Source organism: Pristis pectinata, chromosome 7 (genome assembly GCF_009764475.1).
Source record: "Pristis pectinata isolate sPriPec2 chromosome 7, sPriPec2.1.pri, whole genome shotgun sequence".
Taxonomy (NCBI): domain Eukaryota; kingdom Metazoa; phylum Chordata; class Chondrichthyes; order Rhinopristiformes; family Pristidae; genus Pristis; species Pristis pectinata.
In genome coordinates, this window is record NC_067411.1 from 71,258,628 (window position 1) to 71,277,007 (window position 18,380).

The window sequence follows — 18,380 nt, forward strand, 5'->3', positions numbered from 1 at the left end:
AGAGCGGTTCGTCCGTCAGTCAAATCACCAGGCCGCGAGCCCAACGCCCGCCTCGCCCGGCCCCAGCAACCGAGCAGCCACACCCCAGGAACGCAGACGACGACACGGGTGACCAGCTGTGCTTCTACCATCAGAGGTGGGGTGCGGAGGCCCGTCGATGCCGCCCACCCTGCAAGTTTCAGGGAAACGCCAGGGCCAGCCGCCGCTGATGGCTACGGCGGCTGGCCGCCGACAGAGCCTCCTCTTCGTTCAGGACAAGAAATCTGGACGGCGTTTCCTCGTTGATACTGGAGCGGAGGTCAGTATTTTACCCCCGACAGGCCGCGACACTCGTGACAGGCCACCAGGTCCTCTACTCAATGCCGCCAATGGTACAACGATACGGTCTTTCGGCACCCGTACGCTTCAATTACACTTTGGCGGCAGCCGTTTTACCTGGACCTTTACCCTTGCCACCGTCGCCCAACCACTCCTAGGAGCCGATTTCCTTCGGGCCTACAACCTGTTAGTCGACCTGCGAAGGAAGCGGTTAGTCCACTCTAGCACTCTCCAGACCTATCCCCTGGGAGAAATCAGCCCACCAGCCCCGCGCCTGGACTCCATTTCCCTTTCTGGTGACGATTTCGCCAAGCTCCTAGCCGAATTCCCATCGATTTTGGCACCTTCGTTTATAAATTCTAGGCCCACACACGGGGTACGACACCACATCATTACCACAGGGCCACCCCTTCATGCCCGAGCACGGCGATTACCTCCAGACAAGCTCCGCCTGGCAAAGGAAGAGTTCCGTCACATGGAGGAGCTGGGGATTGTTCGCAGGTCAGACAGCCCCTGGGCCTCCCCCCTGCACATGGTCCCCAAAGCCACCGGAGGGTGGAGGCCCTGCGGCGACTACCGCAGGCTGAATGACGCCACCACCCCGGACCGCTATCCCATCCCTCACATCCAGGACTTCCCAGCGAACTTACACGGGGCCCGCATCTTTTCCAAAGTGGACCTCGTTAGGGGATACCACCAAATCCCAGTCCATCCGGATGACGTCCCCAAAACTGTGATTATCACCCCATTAGGCCTGTTCGAATTCCTTCGGATGCCGTTCGGCCTTAAGAACGCCGCGCAGACCTTCCAGTGGCTGACGGACGCGGTAGGCCGAGACCTGGACTTCGTGTTCATTTACTTGGACGACATACTGATCGCCAGCCGTAACCGCCAGGAACACCTTTCCCACCTCCGCCAGCTGTATTCCCGCCTCCGCGATTTCGGCCTCATGATCAACCCGTCCAAGTGCCAATTCGGACTTGACTCTATCGATTTCCTCGGCCACAAAATCACCAGCGACGGGGCAACACCCCTACCCGCCAAGGTGGATGCTATCTGCCATTTTGCCCGCCCCGACACAGTCAAAGGCCTACAGGAATTCCTTGGGATGGTCAACTTTTACCATCGGTTCATCCCTGCAGCAGCCCGTATCATGCACCCTCTGGTCTCGCTGATGGCTGGTAAGGGCAAGGACATCACCTGGACTGACGAGGCTGCGGCTGCTTTCGTTAAGGCCAAAGACGCCCTGGCAGACGCCACGATGCTGGTACACCCCAGGACTGACGTCCCGACTGCCCTCACGGTAGACGCGTCCAACACCGCGGTGGGTGGAGTACTGGAACAGCTACTCGAAGGCCGCTGGCGACCCTTGGCATTTTTCAGCAAGCACCTTAGACCACCCGAACTGAAGTACAGCGCTTTTGATCAGGAACTTCTAGCGCTGTATCTGGCGGTCCGGCATTTCCGATAATTTCTAGAAGGCAGGCCTTTCACCGCTTTCACCGATCATAAGCCTCTGTCCTTTGCCTTCTCCAAAGTCTCCGATCCCTGGTCAGCTCGTCAGCAGAGACATTTATCCTACATTTCCGAGTTCACAACTGACATCCAACATGTCTCCGGAAAGGATAATGTCGTTGCTGATGCAATTTCCAGACCAACCTTCCACAACCTATCCTTGGGTGTCGACTACACGGCCCTGGCTGACGCACAGCAAGCCGACGACGAACTGCCCAGCTACAGAACCGCAGTCTCGGGTCTGCAGCTTCGAGATTTCTTGGTTGGTCCAGGTCAGCGGACCCTACTTTGCGACGTTGCGACTGGTCAGCCCCGCCCTATAGTCCCTGCAGCCTGGCGGAGACGCGTTTTTGACTCGGTACATGGGTTGGCACACCCGTCCATCAGATCTACTGTCTGACTGGTCGCCAGCAAGTTTGTCTGGCATGGCCTGCGCAAACAGGTCAGTGAGTGGGCCAGGATTTGTCCACACTGCCAGACGTCAAAAATCCAGCGACACACCAAGGTCCCACCACAGCAGTTCGAGCCTACCCGTAGGAGGTTCGACCACATACACGTCAACCTCGTGGGCCCTCTGCCGGTTTCAAGAGGAGCCCGGTACCTCCTTACCATCGTGGACCGGTTCACGAGGTGGCCTGAGGCAACCCCCCTGACTGACATCACAACTGATTCCTGCGCCCGGGCACTGCTCACAACTTGGGTCTCACGTTTTGGCGTTCCGGCCCACATCACTTCAGACAGAGGCACCCAATTCACTTCCAGTCTCTGGGCTGCATTAGCGAACCTGCTAGGGACGCAGCTGCACACCACCACAGCCTACCATCCTCAATCAAACGGGTTGGTGGAACGTTTTCACAGCCATCTGAAATCGGCCTTGATGGCCCGCCTGAAGGGTCCTAACTGGGTTGACGAGCTGCCTTGGGTCCTGCTCGGCATACGCACTGCCCCCAAAGAAGACCTCCGCACTTCGTCAGCTGAGCTTGTATACGGGGCGCCACTAGTTGTCCCCGGGGATTTCATACCTGCCCTTCGGGACCAAGGGGAACAACCCCCAGCAGTCCTACAAAGACTGCGCGAGAAGCTTGGCGCCTTGGCCCCGATTCCCACCTCACGGCACGGTCAAGCCCCATCCTGCCAGCCCAAGGAACTACAGACTGTAAGTTGTTTTCGTTCGGCAGGGGCACACCTCGGGCGCCATTGCAACGACCATATGAGGGACCGTTCCGAGTCATACGGAATAACGGATACCACTTTTATTTTGGACATTGGAGGCAGGGAACAGGTTTTCACGGCGGACCGCCTCAAACCGGCCCATTTGGATCTGCAACAGCCTGTCGAGGTTGCCACGCCGCGACGCAGAGGCTCCCCCCCTAAGCGGCAGCTGGCACAGCCCACGGACCTTGGGGACTGTATCGCCGTTCTGGGGGGGGTTGTGTAGCGACTCACCGTCTAGTCGGGCGAACCGGCTTGGCAGTCGGGTCGCGCGGCGTCGGAGCGACGAGGCCCAAGATGGCGGCGGGCCTCGTCTTTCCGAGCGACGTGGAGAACCCGCGCGCGGGAAAGTCCTGATGACGTAGGACTTACGTCATTGCCGGTTGTTTTGGGCGGGAACATTCTCCCTTAAGAAGGGCCCCGCGCAAGGCGGGAAAATAAACCAGTTCTGTTTGGCAATCCTCCGAGTAGAGTCTTTGTTTTATTCCGCGGTAGCAACCGCTACAATGGGTTAAAAGACAAGAGCTTGAGGATTAAGTTTATGTTGCACTGGAGGTGCAGTTTTCTGAACACAGAGGCAAAACCTAATCAGAGGGGTTCAAAAAAAAATGTTGCAGGCAAAATGGAAGATTTGAGAGAAGACATAATGTCTAATAAATTTGGAAAGGAAACAAAGGTAGGAGATAGTCAATAACTTGCAAGGTTAGAAATTAAAAAGAAAGCTTGAAGATATTTTAATTTATTTGAAATGTGTCCTATTTAGTTAGATAGACATTGGACTTCTACATTCATTGCAGAGGGTCACAGAGAGTTGTGGCCACAACTTAGTCCATCATGAAAATTAGCCTCCCCTCCATGGACCCTGTCTATACTTCCTCTGCCTCGAGAAAGCAGCCAACATAATCAAAGACCCCTCCCACCCCGGACATTCTCTCTTCTCCCCCTTCCATTGGGCAGGAGATACAAAAGCTTGAAAACATGCACCACCAGGCTCAAGAACAGCTTCTATCCCACTGCTACAAGACCCTTGAACAGACTTCTTGTTCGACAAAGTTGGACTCTTGACCTCACAATCTACCTTGTCATGGCCTTATTGTCTGCCTGCACTGCACTTTCTCTGTAACTGTAACACTATATTCTGCATTCTGTTATTGCTTTTCCCTTTGTATTACCTCGATGTACTTACGTTTTGAAGTGACCTGTATGGATGCCACGCAAAACAAAGTTTTTCATTGTATCTGGGGACATGTGACAACAATAAACAAATTACCAATTTTTGGAGAATTACACATCTTTGATGGTAACAAGTTAGGTAGGTTAATTGGATCCTCAAGTTCTTGTTTTAATGTTTCACTAGAAGTCAGGGTAGATAATCCTAGAGTCATAGAGCTATACAGCACAGAAACAGGCCCTTTGGCCCAACTCATCCAAGCTGAACAAGTTCAATAGTACCACAATGATACACTTTAAATGACGTTAGTTGAACAACTGAACAAATAAATGATTCTGTAGGTGCACACAGACATGTTTGAATTCAACAGCAGCGGTGACATATTAAAAGTCACACGATACTTAATGCATAGGCATAACATAAAAGTATTACCTCAAATGGGAGCTCGGCCAGTTCCAGGTTACTTGCTAAATTCAGTTTCTCCAGGTTCTCACAGTTCCCAAGCTCTGGTGGAATGGATGTGAGCTTGTTGCAACTAACATTCAGCTCTTTCAGTTTGGTCAGCTTGCCTGTCAAAACACCAGACATTTTTGTTTTCAGCACCTTAAATCTTTAATATTAAAGGACTGCACTGGGAAGTCTAGTTTAATCTGAGGAATCTGATAGCACAATTTTCTTTATGTTTAGTATTTTTTTCTCATTTCCAAATTTCTTCCCTTCAAGCCAACATTCCTACCAGAGTATGGACCCATAGGCATCCAACATATGTCACTTTGGTGTCAACTACAAATTGAGTATCAGCATTATCACCCTTGAGTTAGAAGATCGTAAGCCCAGACACTCCAAAGACCTGAGCACAAAACTCTAGGCTGCGCAATGCTGAGGTGCTATCTTTCCGAGGTGCCCAGGTATTCTTGGGTGGGCATATCACCGTTCATATTTTTAGGACATTTTAAAGTGATTTACATCTTAGGAAATACTACATGAAGTGTAGTTACTATTCCAGAAATGTACAAGCCAACTTTTGCACTGCAAAGTCCCACAAAGACCAATGTGAACAAGATAAGAAAGTGGACTGGATGGCACTGATGGCCCATGCCTTGCGCTTACTGCCTGCACTAACTCCACATCTGAATTAAATGTCTGTGGCCACACTGTTGCCAAAGTACTGCTGCCGGTGTCACTACTAATGCTCTTCTGTGAGGAACACTGGGCAGCAAACAGCAACCATGTGGCAGATGGCGGAAAGGAAGCCTGTGCTGTCAGAGGACCTTATCACTGTTTGTAAATGTCGATAAAGACTAGACAATTGGAAAAAGTTGAAAAAAGCGTATTTAAAAAGATTAAAAACTATTTTAAAAATGTAAAAAGCTAAATTTAAAAACACATGGAATTGCTACTAACTAACTAATAAAATAAATAAATATACAATGAAATAAAGAAAAATAAACATAAAAAGCTTACCTTTTAAATGAAGATCAGTGGCCCCATTCATGAGGCACTAGCTATGACTGCTGTAAGGTAGAGGCAACAGATATGAAGTGCATCAGGCCACTCAACTTCTGGTGAGTCCAGAATCAGGGCAAGAAGTCAGATCTGCACATACTCAGTGTGTTGCTGACTTTTGTGCTGCAGTGTCCAGAGTCCAGAACGTGCTGCTGTGCACACTGCAGCTAACTAAAGGTTCTCTACAGACCTGCCAGCTAGCTGTCAGCACAGTCCCACCCAATGTTTTATACACTTGAGGGATAAATATTGGGTAGTACACTGAAAGAAGTTCTGCACACTTCTTTGAAACGATTGTTTATTTTTATTTTATAAACAATTAAATATTTTGTTTCCATCATGGGTTGAAAGATTTTTGAGTTTACTTCATTATTTTTACAAAAAAAAATTCAAATTAGAGGAAAATTTATCTTGTGGGGAATCACTACAGTAGAAGGGTCCTCTGTGGCTTGCAGCTTTGATCATGAAGCAGTTGGTGAGATCATATTTGACTTGACCTTGACGTGTGCGTCAAGGAAGAGTGGAAAATATTAGGCTGGCTTTGATCTTATAAAAGTTACAACAGAGACAACAATAAATACACGATGAAGCTACGATTAAATAATTATAACTGAGTGACACATTGGACAACTGTTTAAAAAGCTGCCAAAGTAGTTGAATTGTGTGATGCTTTTCACAATTCCAGGAACTTAAAAAGCCAGTTCAAAAATAATCTGCAGTGAATAAAGAATTGGTATTTAGGCCACAAAGAGATATGAATAAAGATACACCATTACATATACCTCGTGATTTGAAAATTTACTCTGTGATCACTTAGATGCAGAATTTAGCAAAATTAGCAAGTCTTAGCAAAGTTAAATATCATAGCAATTCAGATGGTTTAAAGAAGTGAGTATGCCATGCTTTGATTACAGAAAAAAATAATGAGAATCTACACAATAATTAAAACAAGAGGGAAATGAATTATCAAAGAAAAGGATGACTCATCTTCTGGTGAGTTATCAAACTGTGCATTTCATTCTGATATAGCAGAGATTAGCTAGATTAATAGTGCCTGTAATTAACTGATATTAATGCAGCATGAATGGTTAAGTGTGAGATAGGTAACCTCATTATACTGTAACAGTGCATTTATCTGCTGCTGGCAGATTTAGGCCAAGGGAAAGAAATCATTGATTCTGTTATTAGCTCATACTAGAGAGAAAGCTCTAAACAAAAATCAAAGGAACACAGTAAAGATCTGAACTAAATAATAATTGCACATTTTTCTGTCAATATGCTGTGCCCTATAGTTCAACCAGCACAAGTAATCAAATTAGTCTCTGACTATAGCAAACTTGATTTTAATTTTAAAATAAATCATCTGAATTATCTTAACTGAGTGATTTGGAATGTGATCTAAAACAGTTAGCTAGATAACCTATAGACAGCAAATTCAACACACAAGTAACTGTGACATTAGGGTTTAGTGTTTAACACATTTTTATGGCATTCCTGGGCATTAACACATTTAAAATAAACAGGCTTACATAGCTGCTAAAATATCAGATGGAGGAAATGTATACAAACAGATTATATGTTCCAGTGCTAATATCACAAATTGTATTTTCTAGGTAATTATAATTCAAAATGGAAATAAAGTAATTCAATTAAGCAGCATGTTCATAGTTGCCAAGAACCACATATGAAACAGAACCAGACCAAATGGATATAATCCTTGGTGTGTGGTAAATTGGCCTTGTCAGAATGTCAGTGTGGTGCTGCAATTAGTTTGAGCACCTTAAGAATAAGGAAGAGGATTTTTTGCTTCTCTTTGTTTTTCACTGTTCAATGCAAGGAGTATTGTAGGTAACTTCTCCATGGATTGTCACCTTGTCATGGTGGAGAAGCTTGTGTGGTCCTGACATCCCAAGAGTGATGCCATCTGGAGCTATGCTCCTGATAGGGTCACCCATGGCGGTAAGGTCAATGGTGAGGTCCCTGACAAAGAACAATCCAACCAAGACCTCAACGGTGGAACAGGCGGATGAAGTTACTTCGAACTCAACGGCTGTGAAGGCGGATGAAGGCTGCAACAAATCCATCAGCTCCAATCGTCGTGATTTCCATGCCATTGGAATCAGTTGGTTGATTTGTGAAGTATCGTGTGCTTTTTGTAGTGCAACATCAAGTACACGTTAAACAAATACACGCACAGGCATCTTCGCTCTGTGGGCTACTTAGAGCCAAGATTGGACTCATAAGCCACTTGAGAGCCCATAAATAGATCAACGGAATGAAGACCATCATCCTCAACCTCGAGGGATAGCCACAACGACGACGATTGTAGGTAAGGCAGATGAACTGAGAGCGTGGATCCGTACGTGGAATTATGATGTTGTAGCAGTTAGTGAGACTTGTTGCAGGAGGAGCAGGACTGGCAGCTCAATGTTCCGGGGTTCCGATGTTTTAGACACGATAGAGGGGGAGGTATTAAAGGGGGAGGGGTGGCATGACTCATCAGGAAAAATGTCACGGCAGTGCTCAGAGAGGACATGCTGGAGGGTTCAACTACCGAGGCAACTTGGGTGGAATTGAGGAATAAGAAAGGGATGACCACAGTCAATGGGACTATATTATAGACCTCCCAATAGTCAGCAGAATTTACAGGAGCAAATTTGTAGAGAGGTAGCAGAGAGTTGCAAGAAATATAACGTCACAATAGTAAGTGATTTTAAGGTCCCAACTAGAGAGAATGCGACACTGGATCTCTTAGGGAATGAGACAGGGCCAGTGACAGAAGCGAGTGTAGGGGAGCACTTTGGATCTAGTGATCATAATTCCATTAGTTTCAAGATAATTATGGAAGTGGATAGTACTGGTCCTAGGGTTAAGATTCTAAAATGGAGGAAGGCCAATTTTGATGGCATCAGAAGGGATTTGGCAGGTGTGGATCGGGATAGGTTGTTTTCCGGCAAAGAGATGTTTGGTAATTGGGAGGCCTTCAAGACTGAAATATTGAGAGTACAGAATCTGTATGTTCCTGTTAGGATAAAAGGCAAGGCTAACAGGTTTAGGGAACCTTGGTTATCGAGGGATATTGAGGCCCTAGTTTAAAAAAAAGGTGCATATCAGGTATTGACAGTTAGGATCAAATGAGGCACTTGAGGAGTATAAGAAATGCAAGAGAATACTTAAGAGAGAAATCAGGAGGGCTAAAAGAGGACGTGAGGTTATCTGGCAGACAAAGTGAAAGAGAATCCAAAGGGTTTCTATAGCTATATTAAGGATAGGGGGACAAAATTGGTCTCATGAAGATCAGCGTGGTCATCTGTATGTGGAGCTGAAAGAAATGGGGGAGATGGGGGAGATTTTAAATGGATTTGTTTAGTCGGCAGACAGACACAGAGTCTATACAACTGAGGAAGAAGAGTAGCGAGGTCATGAACTGTTTCTGGATTATGGAAGAGGAGGTGCTTGCTGTCTTGAGGCCGGAGGACTGGAGGATAGCTAATGCTGTTCTGTTGTTTAAGAAATGCTCTAAGAATAAGCCAGGAAAATATAGGCCGGTGAGCCTGACGTCAGTTGTGGATAAATTATTGGGAAGTATTCAGAGGGACAGGATATATAAGTACTTGGATAGACAGAGCCTGATTAGGGATAGTCAACATGGCTTTGTGTGTGGCAGGTCATGTCTAGCCAATCTAATAAAGTTTTCTGAGGAGGTTACCAGGAAGGTTGATGAAGGGAAGGCAATGGACATTGTCTATATGGACTTTAGCAAGGCCTTTGACAAAGACCCGCATGGGAGGCTGGTCCAGAAGTTGCTTGACATTCAGAATGAAGTAGTCAATTGGATTCAATGTTGGCTTAGTGGGTGAAGCCAGAGAGTGGTAGTAGATGGTTGTATCTCTGATTGGAGGCCTGTGACTAGTGGTGTGCTTCTGAGAACGGCGCTGGGTCTGTTGTTGTTTATCATATATATTAGTGATTTAGATGATAATATGGTAAACTGGATCAGCAAATTTGCAGATGGCACCAAGATTAGGGTCTTAGTGGACAGCGAGGAAGGCTATCAAAGCTTGCAAGGTGATTTGGACCAGTTGGGAAAATAGACAGAAAAATGGCAGATGGAATTTAATGCAGACAAGTGTGAGGTGTTGTACTTCAGGAGGACAAACCATGGTAAGACTTACACAGTGAATGGTAGGGCACTGAGGTGTGTGGTAGAACAAAGGGACCTGGGAATACACATCCATAATTCCTTGAAAGCGGCATCGCAGGTAGGTAGGGTCATAAAAAGAGCTTTTGTCTGTTTGGCCTTCATAAATCAGGGCATTGAGTACAGGGGTTGGGATGTTATGTTAAAGTTGAACAAAATGTTGGTGAGGCCAAATTTAGAGTATTGTGTGCAGTTCTGGTTACCTACGTACAGGAAAGGTACTAACAAGCTTGAAAGAGTGCAGAGAAAATTTACACAGATGTTGCCAGGACTTAAGGACCTTAATTGCAGGGATAGGTTGAATTGGTTAGTACTTTGTTCCCTGGAGCGCAGGAGAATGAGAGGAGATCTTATAGAGGTATACAATATTATGAGGGGTATAGATAGGCTGAATGCATGCAGGCTTTTTTCCCCTCAGGTTGAGTGAGAGACTAGAACTAGAGGTCATAGGTTTAAGGTGAAAGGTGAAATATTTAAGGGGAATCTGAGGGAGAACTACTTCATTCAGAGGGTAGTGCGAGTGTGGAAATGAGCTGCCAGCGGAAGTGGTGGATGTGGGTTCAATTGTAACATTTAAGAGAGTTGATTGGTACATGAATAAGAAAGGTATGGAGGGCTATGGTCCAGGTGCAAGTAGATGGGACTAGGCAGAAAACCAGGTCAGCATGGACTAGATGTGCCAAAGGGCCCTGTTTCTGTGCTTAGTGCTCTATGACTCTTATGACTCTCTGGTACAATAAAATATGTATTTTGGTCTTTTCTGTTCACCAGAGTTCAATTGGCCTTCAGGTCACCATATGGGACTGATCCACTAATGTTCATGATCCAGAACAACACATAAAAAAATGAACATATAATTCTAGAACTATCTACCATCTAGTTTCCAGCAATGGGCTCCGCTGGCAAATAGATCATGAGTGGCATCCCAGAGTACTGCAAACCTGCCTAACTCAAGGTGCAACCTATATTGGGATTGCTACAGAGGACTGACTTGGCTCCAATTTTCCAATATTAGGTGTGCCATTTTGGAGACATCTGGAACACAAATAGAATCCATATGTCTTCTTCCAGTACCAGGGTGCTCACAGCAAAACTGGAATGGTGGGAGATCATGGAGGAGGTTCATTTGTGAACAGTTACTCATGCAAGATCTGTTCTACCACACAGGACACTCTGAATGTTGTGCACAATGGAATATCACAGCCTCAGGACTTTGCACCAAATTGGTCTGCAGTGCCTCTTCACTGTGTGAAAACATGTATTGGATAAATTCTAGCCATACTATTTTTCCTATTGATGGAATGCCAGTATACCGGAAAATCCTTAAAATCTTGCACAAGGAATGTTTCACCTGAATTTGAAATCTTTTCTTTTATATAAATATATGAAATGCAATACTTGTGCAAGTTCCAAATCACTGTTTTCTAATTGACCAAACCAAATGGGAACTGGGAGCAGCGAATTGCATTTCTGATTAGTATATCAAAATTGAATAATGGACACGACCTCTCCATTCTTAAATTCACACAGCATTCATGCGTGCACTTGGTTGTGAAATGATAAGATGAATTGCGGGGGTGTGAGTGCCTTTTCATTATTGTCAGTGAATGTTTTAATTATCGTGTTACTGAATGGTGGTAGATGTTTGTTACATGAGTATATACAGAATAGGGGAAGTACATTTACCTGCACCGTGTGAGTGTATGTTATTTCCATTGGGCAACACTAGGTTATATCATCTGAAATGCAAGGGGAACACTATGTCATTGTGATGTGATGCTATTAATAGAATTTAAAATCAGAGTTCCCAAATCACCGACACTAGACAAGGGGAATTTGTCAGATTAAGGAATACCCCATCCAGACCCACACCCTTCCTTTGCTGAGGTTTTCATGCCCTCTTGGATTTTTCCACAAAACCCTTCTCAAAATTTCCCTTGACTCTTTTATCATACTGTACCTTCTTGATCCTTCACAATCATCTCCTCGGACACCCTCCCCAGTTCATCTCTTCATCATCTGCTCACCACACTCTCATGTCAATCATTTCCATAAGAGCGTCTCCACCACTCCCCACTAACAACACCCCCGCCCCCCCCACCCCCCAACAGCCCAAATACCTCTCAGGACCTGAGGAGTCTTTCCTCTCCCAATGATTACCCTCATAATCGTCTCTTTAGGTGTTCCAATTACATCCCCAGCAACCAACAACCCCTCTATTATCATCCATTTTTTGCCAATCATTCCCCTGTGGCACTCCATCTATCCTGTCTCCATTCCCTAAAGTCTAGTATTCTCCCTCCAATCTGCCATCCTCATAGTCCTCACCCCAACACCCCCCTCCAATCTTCACCATCAGTCAGCTATGTCCATTCTACCTGTTATCCAACAGACTTGCTCCACAAATTCCACCCTCTGCAAGGATTCAGGAAAGGCCTGGTACCAGGAACCCTGTTAAGAGCCCACCCTATATATCCAAATTATAACAAAATCAGGAAATATCCAATGTCAAACAATACTTGGAAAACGAATGTCAGAATCAAAGGATCTCTGACCTGAAACTTTAACTCTGTTTCTTTTTCCACAGTGCTGTCTAACCTGCTGAATTTCAGCATTTTCTTTATTTAGTTTCTGCATCCAGTTATGGAAGGTATTTAATCCCACCCCTCTCATCTGGTAGGGTAATGTGAGAAGGAATTCAGTTGGAAATGGGAGTAATGGAAATGTTCCTACATGTTCATGTTCTCTATAAAACAACATTGATTTAAACCAGACATGAGTCTGCATACCCTAGAGGAGCAGAGAACTAAGATGAATGACCCATGAGAAAATTAGTGACCTCTGTTCCTCACTGTTTAGGTAGTGTGAAATTATAGATAGGTCTCCACTGAGGAAGCTAGAGTTACCTGTTTGCAGTCTCCCTTGTGCTCCTTGGAGCTATGAGGAATTAAATGAACAAAATGTAACATCTGAATATACATTTCACTCTGTAAGTAAGAAAAGCCCAGTCATATGATTCAGCAATCTGCTGGAGGAACCCAGCGGGTCAAGCAGCATCTGTTGGGGGAGAAGGAATTGTCAATGTTTTGGGTCAAAACCCTGCATCAGGACTGAGTGTGGAGAGGGAAGATAACCAGTATAAAGAGGAGAGGGGGGGAGAAGGGGAAGTGGGGGGCGGTTGGTGTGACTGGGATCACTAGGTGAGTCGTGGCTGAGGATGGGTGAAGGGTGACGGGCAGATCCCTCATAACCATCCAGGGACTTAAGCAGCCCTTCGAGGTGAGGCAAAGATTCACGTGCACCTCCTCCAGCTTTGTCTACAACATTTGGTGCTTCCGATGTGGTTTCCTCTACATCGGTGAGTCCAAGCACAGACTAGGCAACCGATTTGCAAAGGCCATCCCGAGCACCCATTTGCATGCCATCCTTCCCACTCCCATTCCCACAATGACCTGTCCATCCTCGGCCTTCTCCATTGCCAGGATGAAGCCCAATGCAAACTAGAGGAGTAACACCTTATATTCCACCTGGATAGTCTATAACCCAAGGGTACGAACATTGAATTTTCCAATGTCAGGAAACACTTCCCTCCTGTGTTTTCCCCCTCCCCCCTCTCCTTACGATCCACCTCCGGTTCTTCCACTTCTGTCCCCTTTCCCATACCCCCCTCCAGCCCCCCATCACCTAATTTCATCCCCATCCACCTCCTACCCACACATTTTACCCACCGGATCTCCCTCCCCCCATCTGGTTCCACCTGTCCTTCACCTCCCCCCTAATGGTTCCCATAATCACCTCCCATACTTATCAGATTCCAGCACTGGTAGCCCTTTGTGTTCCTGCTTTATCGCCCTCCAGTAGCTGACTCCATCTTCACCCTCCCCTCCCGCCACCTGGCTCCATCTGCCATTTTTTTGCCTGCTTCCACCTATCACCCACCTGCCTCTGACTCCCAACTCCACACCTGCCCCTCCCTTATCGAGGTCCATCTGCTCATCAGTCTTCAGCCCTCCTCGATCCACCATCCACCTACCGGCCCCAGTCTCACCACTCCCCCCTCTCCTCTTTATATTGGCTATCTTCCCTCTCCACACTCAGTCCTGATGCAGGGTTTGAATCCACAATACCTTCCCCAGTCCCCGATGCTATTCAACCAGCTGATTTCCTCCAGCAGTTTGTTTATTGCTCCAGATTCTAGTATCTGTAGACTCTTGTGTCTCCAGTTATACGTTTTGCATGAATTATATTTGAGTAATTCATAAATAAAAGGACAGATGTCAGTGTTCACCTTGCAACTGCATATACATATTTTAAAGTGAGAGGCACCCAAAATATGTATATGCCTGGATGTAAGAACAAAGTCAAGCCCAGTTTCTCAGCAAAATGTTAGTGGTTTGTACCTATTTCAGCTGGAAGTTCCTTGATACAATTCCTGGATAAATCCATCACAATCAGATCCTGGAACATGGCAATAAATGATGGAATGACTTCTATGCTTGTTTTCTTAATATGCCACTCTTTGAGGTAAGTCTTCTCCCTTAAGGAATCAGGAAGTTCCTGCCATAAATACACAAGATACAATTACATCATAAAGTAAATTATCTGTAACCTGTCAAGCAGTGATTTGGACAAAATCATTTTGAACAGTCGGTTCATCTCCTTGAAGCAGTTTGGTATGCTAATTGTGTGGAACAGACAACCCCATATATGACAGATAAGTCTGCTCATAAATTCTTCACTAAATAGCCATATTTTTAAAGGGTTTGTATCACTAACATTTATGAAATATCAAAAATAGTTTATAATTTTTTAACCCTTTAAATGTGGAAATTTCCCCTAACTCCTACTTAATGTTAAATGGCCACATCCTTTTACATTTTCACAACAGCTTCCTTGATGGTGAACTTTCATTGATGTGTTCTATGTACCTGGGCCAATGTATGCAGGGAATATATTCTAATTATTTCAATGAGCTGATTTTGTGAATCCAGATAAGAGTGCAAGAACAGTTATTTGTTGAGTTGATAATGATGCAATAGCTCCATATGTTTCAGCTAAATATCTGGACACTATCTATCTCGTCAAGTGTCTGCCTGCACTGCACTCCCTGTAACTGTAACACGATATTCTGCATTTGTTATTGTTTTTCCCTTTGTACTACCTCGACGTATCTATGTTTGGAATGATCTGTCTGGATGGCATGCAAAACAAAGTTTTTCACTGTATCTTGGTACATGAGACAATAAGAAACTAATTACCAGTTACTGTTACCATTTGATTGTGTTTAAAAGCATCATTATCCAGCACAGTCAAAATGTAGCATCAACAATATTGAGACACAACTAGCCCCTCTGCTCAGAACTGACATAACTCTGCCTGACAGATTGCAGTTGCCATGGCACAATTTTCTTATTTCCCCAAAAGTGTGTATCTATAGTCATATGTTAAAGGAAAATTTGTGTGGCCATTGTGTGGCTCATTGGAGAGGCTTTAATCCTGATTCAATTTGGAACTTCTTTTGACTATCCTATTCCATTGCTATATCGGTAGCTGAATACAAAAAATTAATCTATTGCCCAACAGGAAGTAATTTCTTTTAAACACAAACCTTCCATTCCATTCCTTGCAATTCAAAAATAAATCTTTTGTCCTTGGTTATGGTATTCTTTGTCAAGTCCAGAAAATTTAGGAGCTGAGTGTTCTTTCCCGTGCTTTTTAAAAGGTTCATTCGAACGTGCACTTCACCATTCATTACACGTTTATTCTGCCCAATGGAATTCCTAATGGCTCTTCTTCTACGTTCAAGCCTCTGTGTCCACTCCTCATTGATCCTTGAGTAAAAGATGATCAAATGAAATTGAGTCTTGTTGTAATATTTCCATGAACTAGTGCAAATTTAAAAACATAACCACAAGATGTTGCTGTGTGACTATTTGTGGGCACATTGGTTCTGATACGGCATATGTGCACACACGTGGCACAAGTTGTACAGCTGCCACACTGGTCTTAAATGACAGGATGGCTATTATCTTCTGATCCTGTCGCAAACTCCATTCCCTTCATCTCTCTTCCTGCCAATCATTGCCTGCATTGGGTCAAATTGTGTACAGTTTTGGCCACCCTGTTATAGGAAAGTCATCATTAAACTGGAAAGAGTGCAGAGAAGATTTACGAGGATGCTGCCAGGGATCGAGTACCTGAGTTATAGGGAGAGGTTGGGCGGGCTAGGACTTTATTCGTTGGAACGCAGGGGATTGAGGGGAGACCTTGCAGAGGTGTATAAAATCATGAGGGGCATAGGGAGAACGTACATAGTCTTGTTCTCCAGGGAAAGCAAACTAAAAACTAGAGCGCGTAGGTTTAAGGTGAGAGGTGAAAGATTTAAAAGGGACCTAAGGAGCAACTTCTTCATGCAGAGGGTGGTGCATATATGGAATGAGCAGCCAGAGGAAGCGGTTGAGGCAGGTACAATAACAACAGTTAAAAGACATTTGGATAAGTACATGGATAGGAGGGGTTTAGAGGGATATGGGCCAAACACGGGCAAATGCGACTAGTTTGGTTGGCACCATGGTCAGCATGGACAAGTTGGGCCGAAGGGCCTGTTTCGATGTTATGTTGTTCTATGACTCCATAACTCTATGAATGTTGGCAGGTCAGTTGTGCATCGTGAGCATCTCTGTTTGTGCATCTCTGTTTTCAGGGTTTATGCAAGTTAGTTCCTAACATCTTAAGATGTTAGTTGATGAAAGCTCCATTACATCAACAAGAAGTGCCTTTCATCTGTACATGAATTGCTTTAAACATTTAAATATCAGTCCTTTCAAGCTTTCATCAGCAAAAGACTAAAATAAAAAAACAAACTGCTGGAGGATCTCAGTGAGTCAGGCAGCATCTGTGGAGGCAAAGGGATAGTCAACATTTTGGGTCAAGACCCTGCAGTGTAGAGGGGAGATAGCCAGTACAAAGAGGTGAGGGGAGGGGTGAGCAGGAGCTGGCAAGCAATAGGTAGGTCCAAGTGAGGAGGGGTTGAGGGGCAGATGGAGCCATACGGGGGGGGAGGCAAGGGTGGAGATAGCGACGGGAGGTGATTAGTGGAGACAACAAAGGGCTGCAGGTTATGGAATCTGATAAGGGCGGAAGATGATGAGTGGAACCAGATAAGGGAGAGACACTGGGCAGATGGAAACAGTAGTATGGGGGGTGGGGGAGAGGATAGAGGACCGAGTGGGTGGAGTCTGTGGGGGATAGGCAGATGGAACCAAGTTGTAGGGAGCTAGGAGGTGCAGATATGGAAAGGAGGGGGTATGAGAGGACAGGTGGATCAGAAGGAGAGAGAAAGGAATAGAAGGGGTATGGGTTACCTGAAATGGGACAATTCAATCTTCATGCCATTGGGTTGCAGACTAACCAGGTGGAATTAGGTGCTATTCCTCTAGTTTGAGTTTGGCCTCACCCTGGCAGTGGAGGAGACCAAGGACAGACAGGTTGGTGTGGGAATGGGCAGGGGAATTGCAATGGCTAGCAACCGGGAGCTCTAGATAGCCATTGTGGACAGAGCATAAGTTTTCAGCCAAGCGGTTGCCCGGTCTGTGCTTGGTCTCACCAATATGGAGAGCACCAAATGCCATAGATAAGGTTGGAGGAGGTACATGTGTATCTCTGCCTCACCTGGAAGGGCTGTTTAGGTCCCTGGATGGTGGTGAGGGAGGAGGTGTAGGGACAGGTGTTGCACCTCCTAGGGTTGCAGAAGAAAGTGCCAGGGGACGGAAAGGGATGGGTAGGGAAGGAAGAACAAACCAGAGAGTTATGGAGAGAGTGGTTCCTGCTGAAAGCAGAAAGGGGTAGGGAGGGGACGAGAAGAGATTAAAATAAATGCTTTTCTTTAAAATGATGCAGATCATGAACATGCTGCTACTGAACTTATTTTGACAAAACAACTTGAACATTGTTTAAACAGCAAAAGTATATTTCAGCTGCGAATAGAATTCTTCACAGTTTGCTATGATGAAAACAACAAAGGAACTTACTTTGCTAATGCACTTCTCTCCTGTATTTCCCTCTCTTTTCTTTGTCGCTCTTTATATTTTTTTATTCTTCCTTCCCATAAGCTTCTTACAGAAGACAGGTCAAAAACAACTACAACAGGAGCCATTTTGGAGTCTTTCAATTGTTGTTGAACACTCTGCAGTTAGAACAAAGAAATAACGTTTAAACAATTTGGAGTTAAACAAGGGTGAGCAAGGAGAGAGGCAATCAGGGGCAAGGCCTTTTCACCAATATCATTAAACACATTTCAGACACAAACATACTCATCAAAAGTGGTCACTTTAACTTCTTATAATTCATAAAGAATTCTCCTGTCTTCTCTGATTTTTCTCCTCCATACTGTTTTATTCCTGAGGCAGCTTTGTCATTTTGAATTTCTGCCAGCCTTGCATTATTCTACATGCACCG

At 45.1% G+C, this 18,380-nt stretch overlaps 1 protein-coding gene across 1 annotated transcript in view; it reads right to left on the reverse strand.

Annotated features, from left to right (window-relative positions):
- lrrc2 (leucine rich repeat containing 2) overlaps positions 1-18,078 on the reverse strand; it is a 40,371-nt gene extending 22,293 nt beyond the window's left edge. Inside the window, exons 1-4 of the mRNA XM_052020635.1 lie at positions 17,954-18,078; positions 15,532-15,754; positions 14,324-14,480; positions 4,649-4,785 (exon numbers count right to left, since the gene is read on the reverse strand). Of these exons, the coding sequence (XP_051876595.1) occupies positions 4,649-4,785; positions 14,324-14,480; positions 15,532-15,754; positions 17,954-18,078 (642 nt within the window). The remainder of the gene's footprint in view (positions 1-4,648; positions 4,786-14,323; positions 14,481-15,531; positions 15,755-17,953) is intronic.
- Between the last annotated feature and the right edge of the window lie 302 nt (positions 18,079-18,380).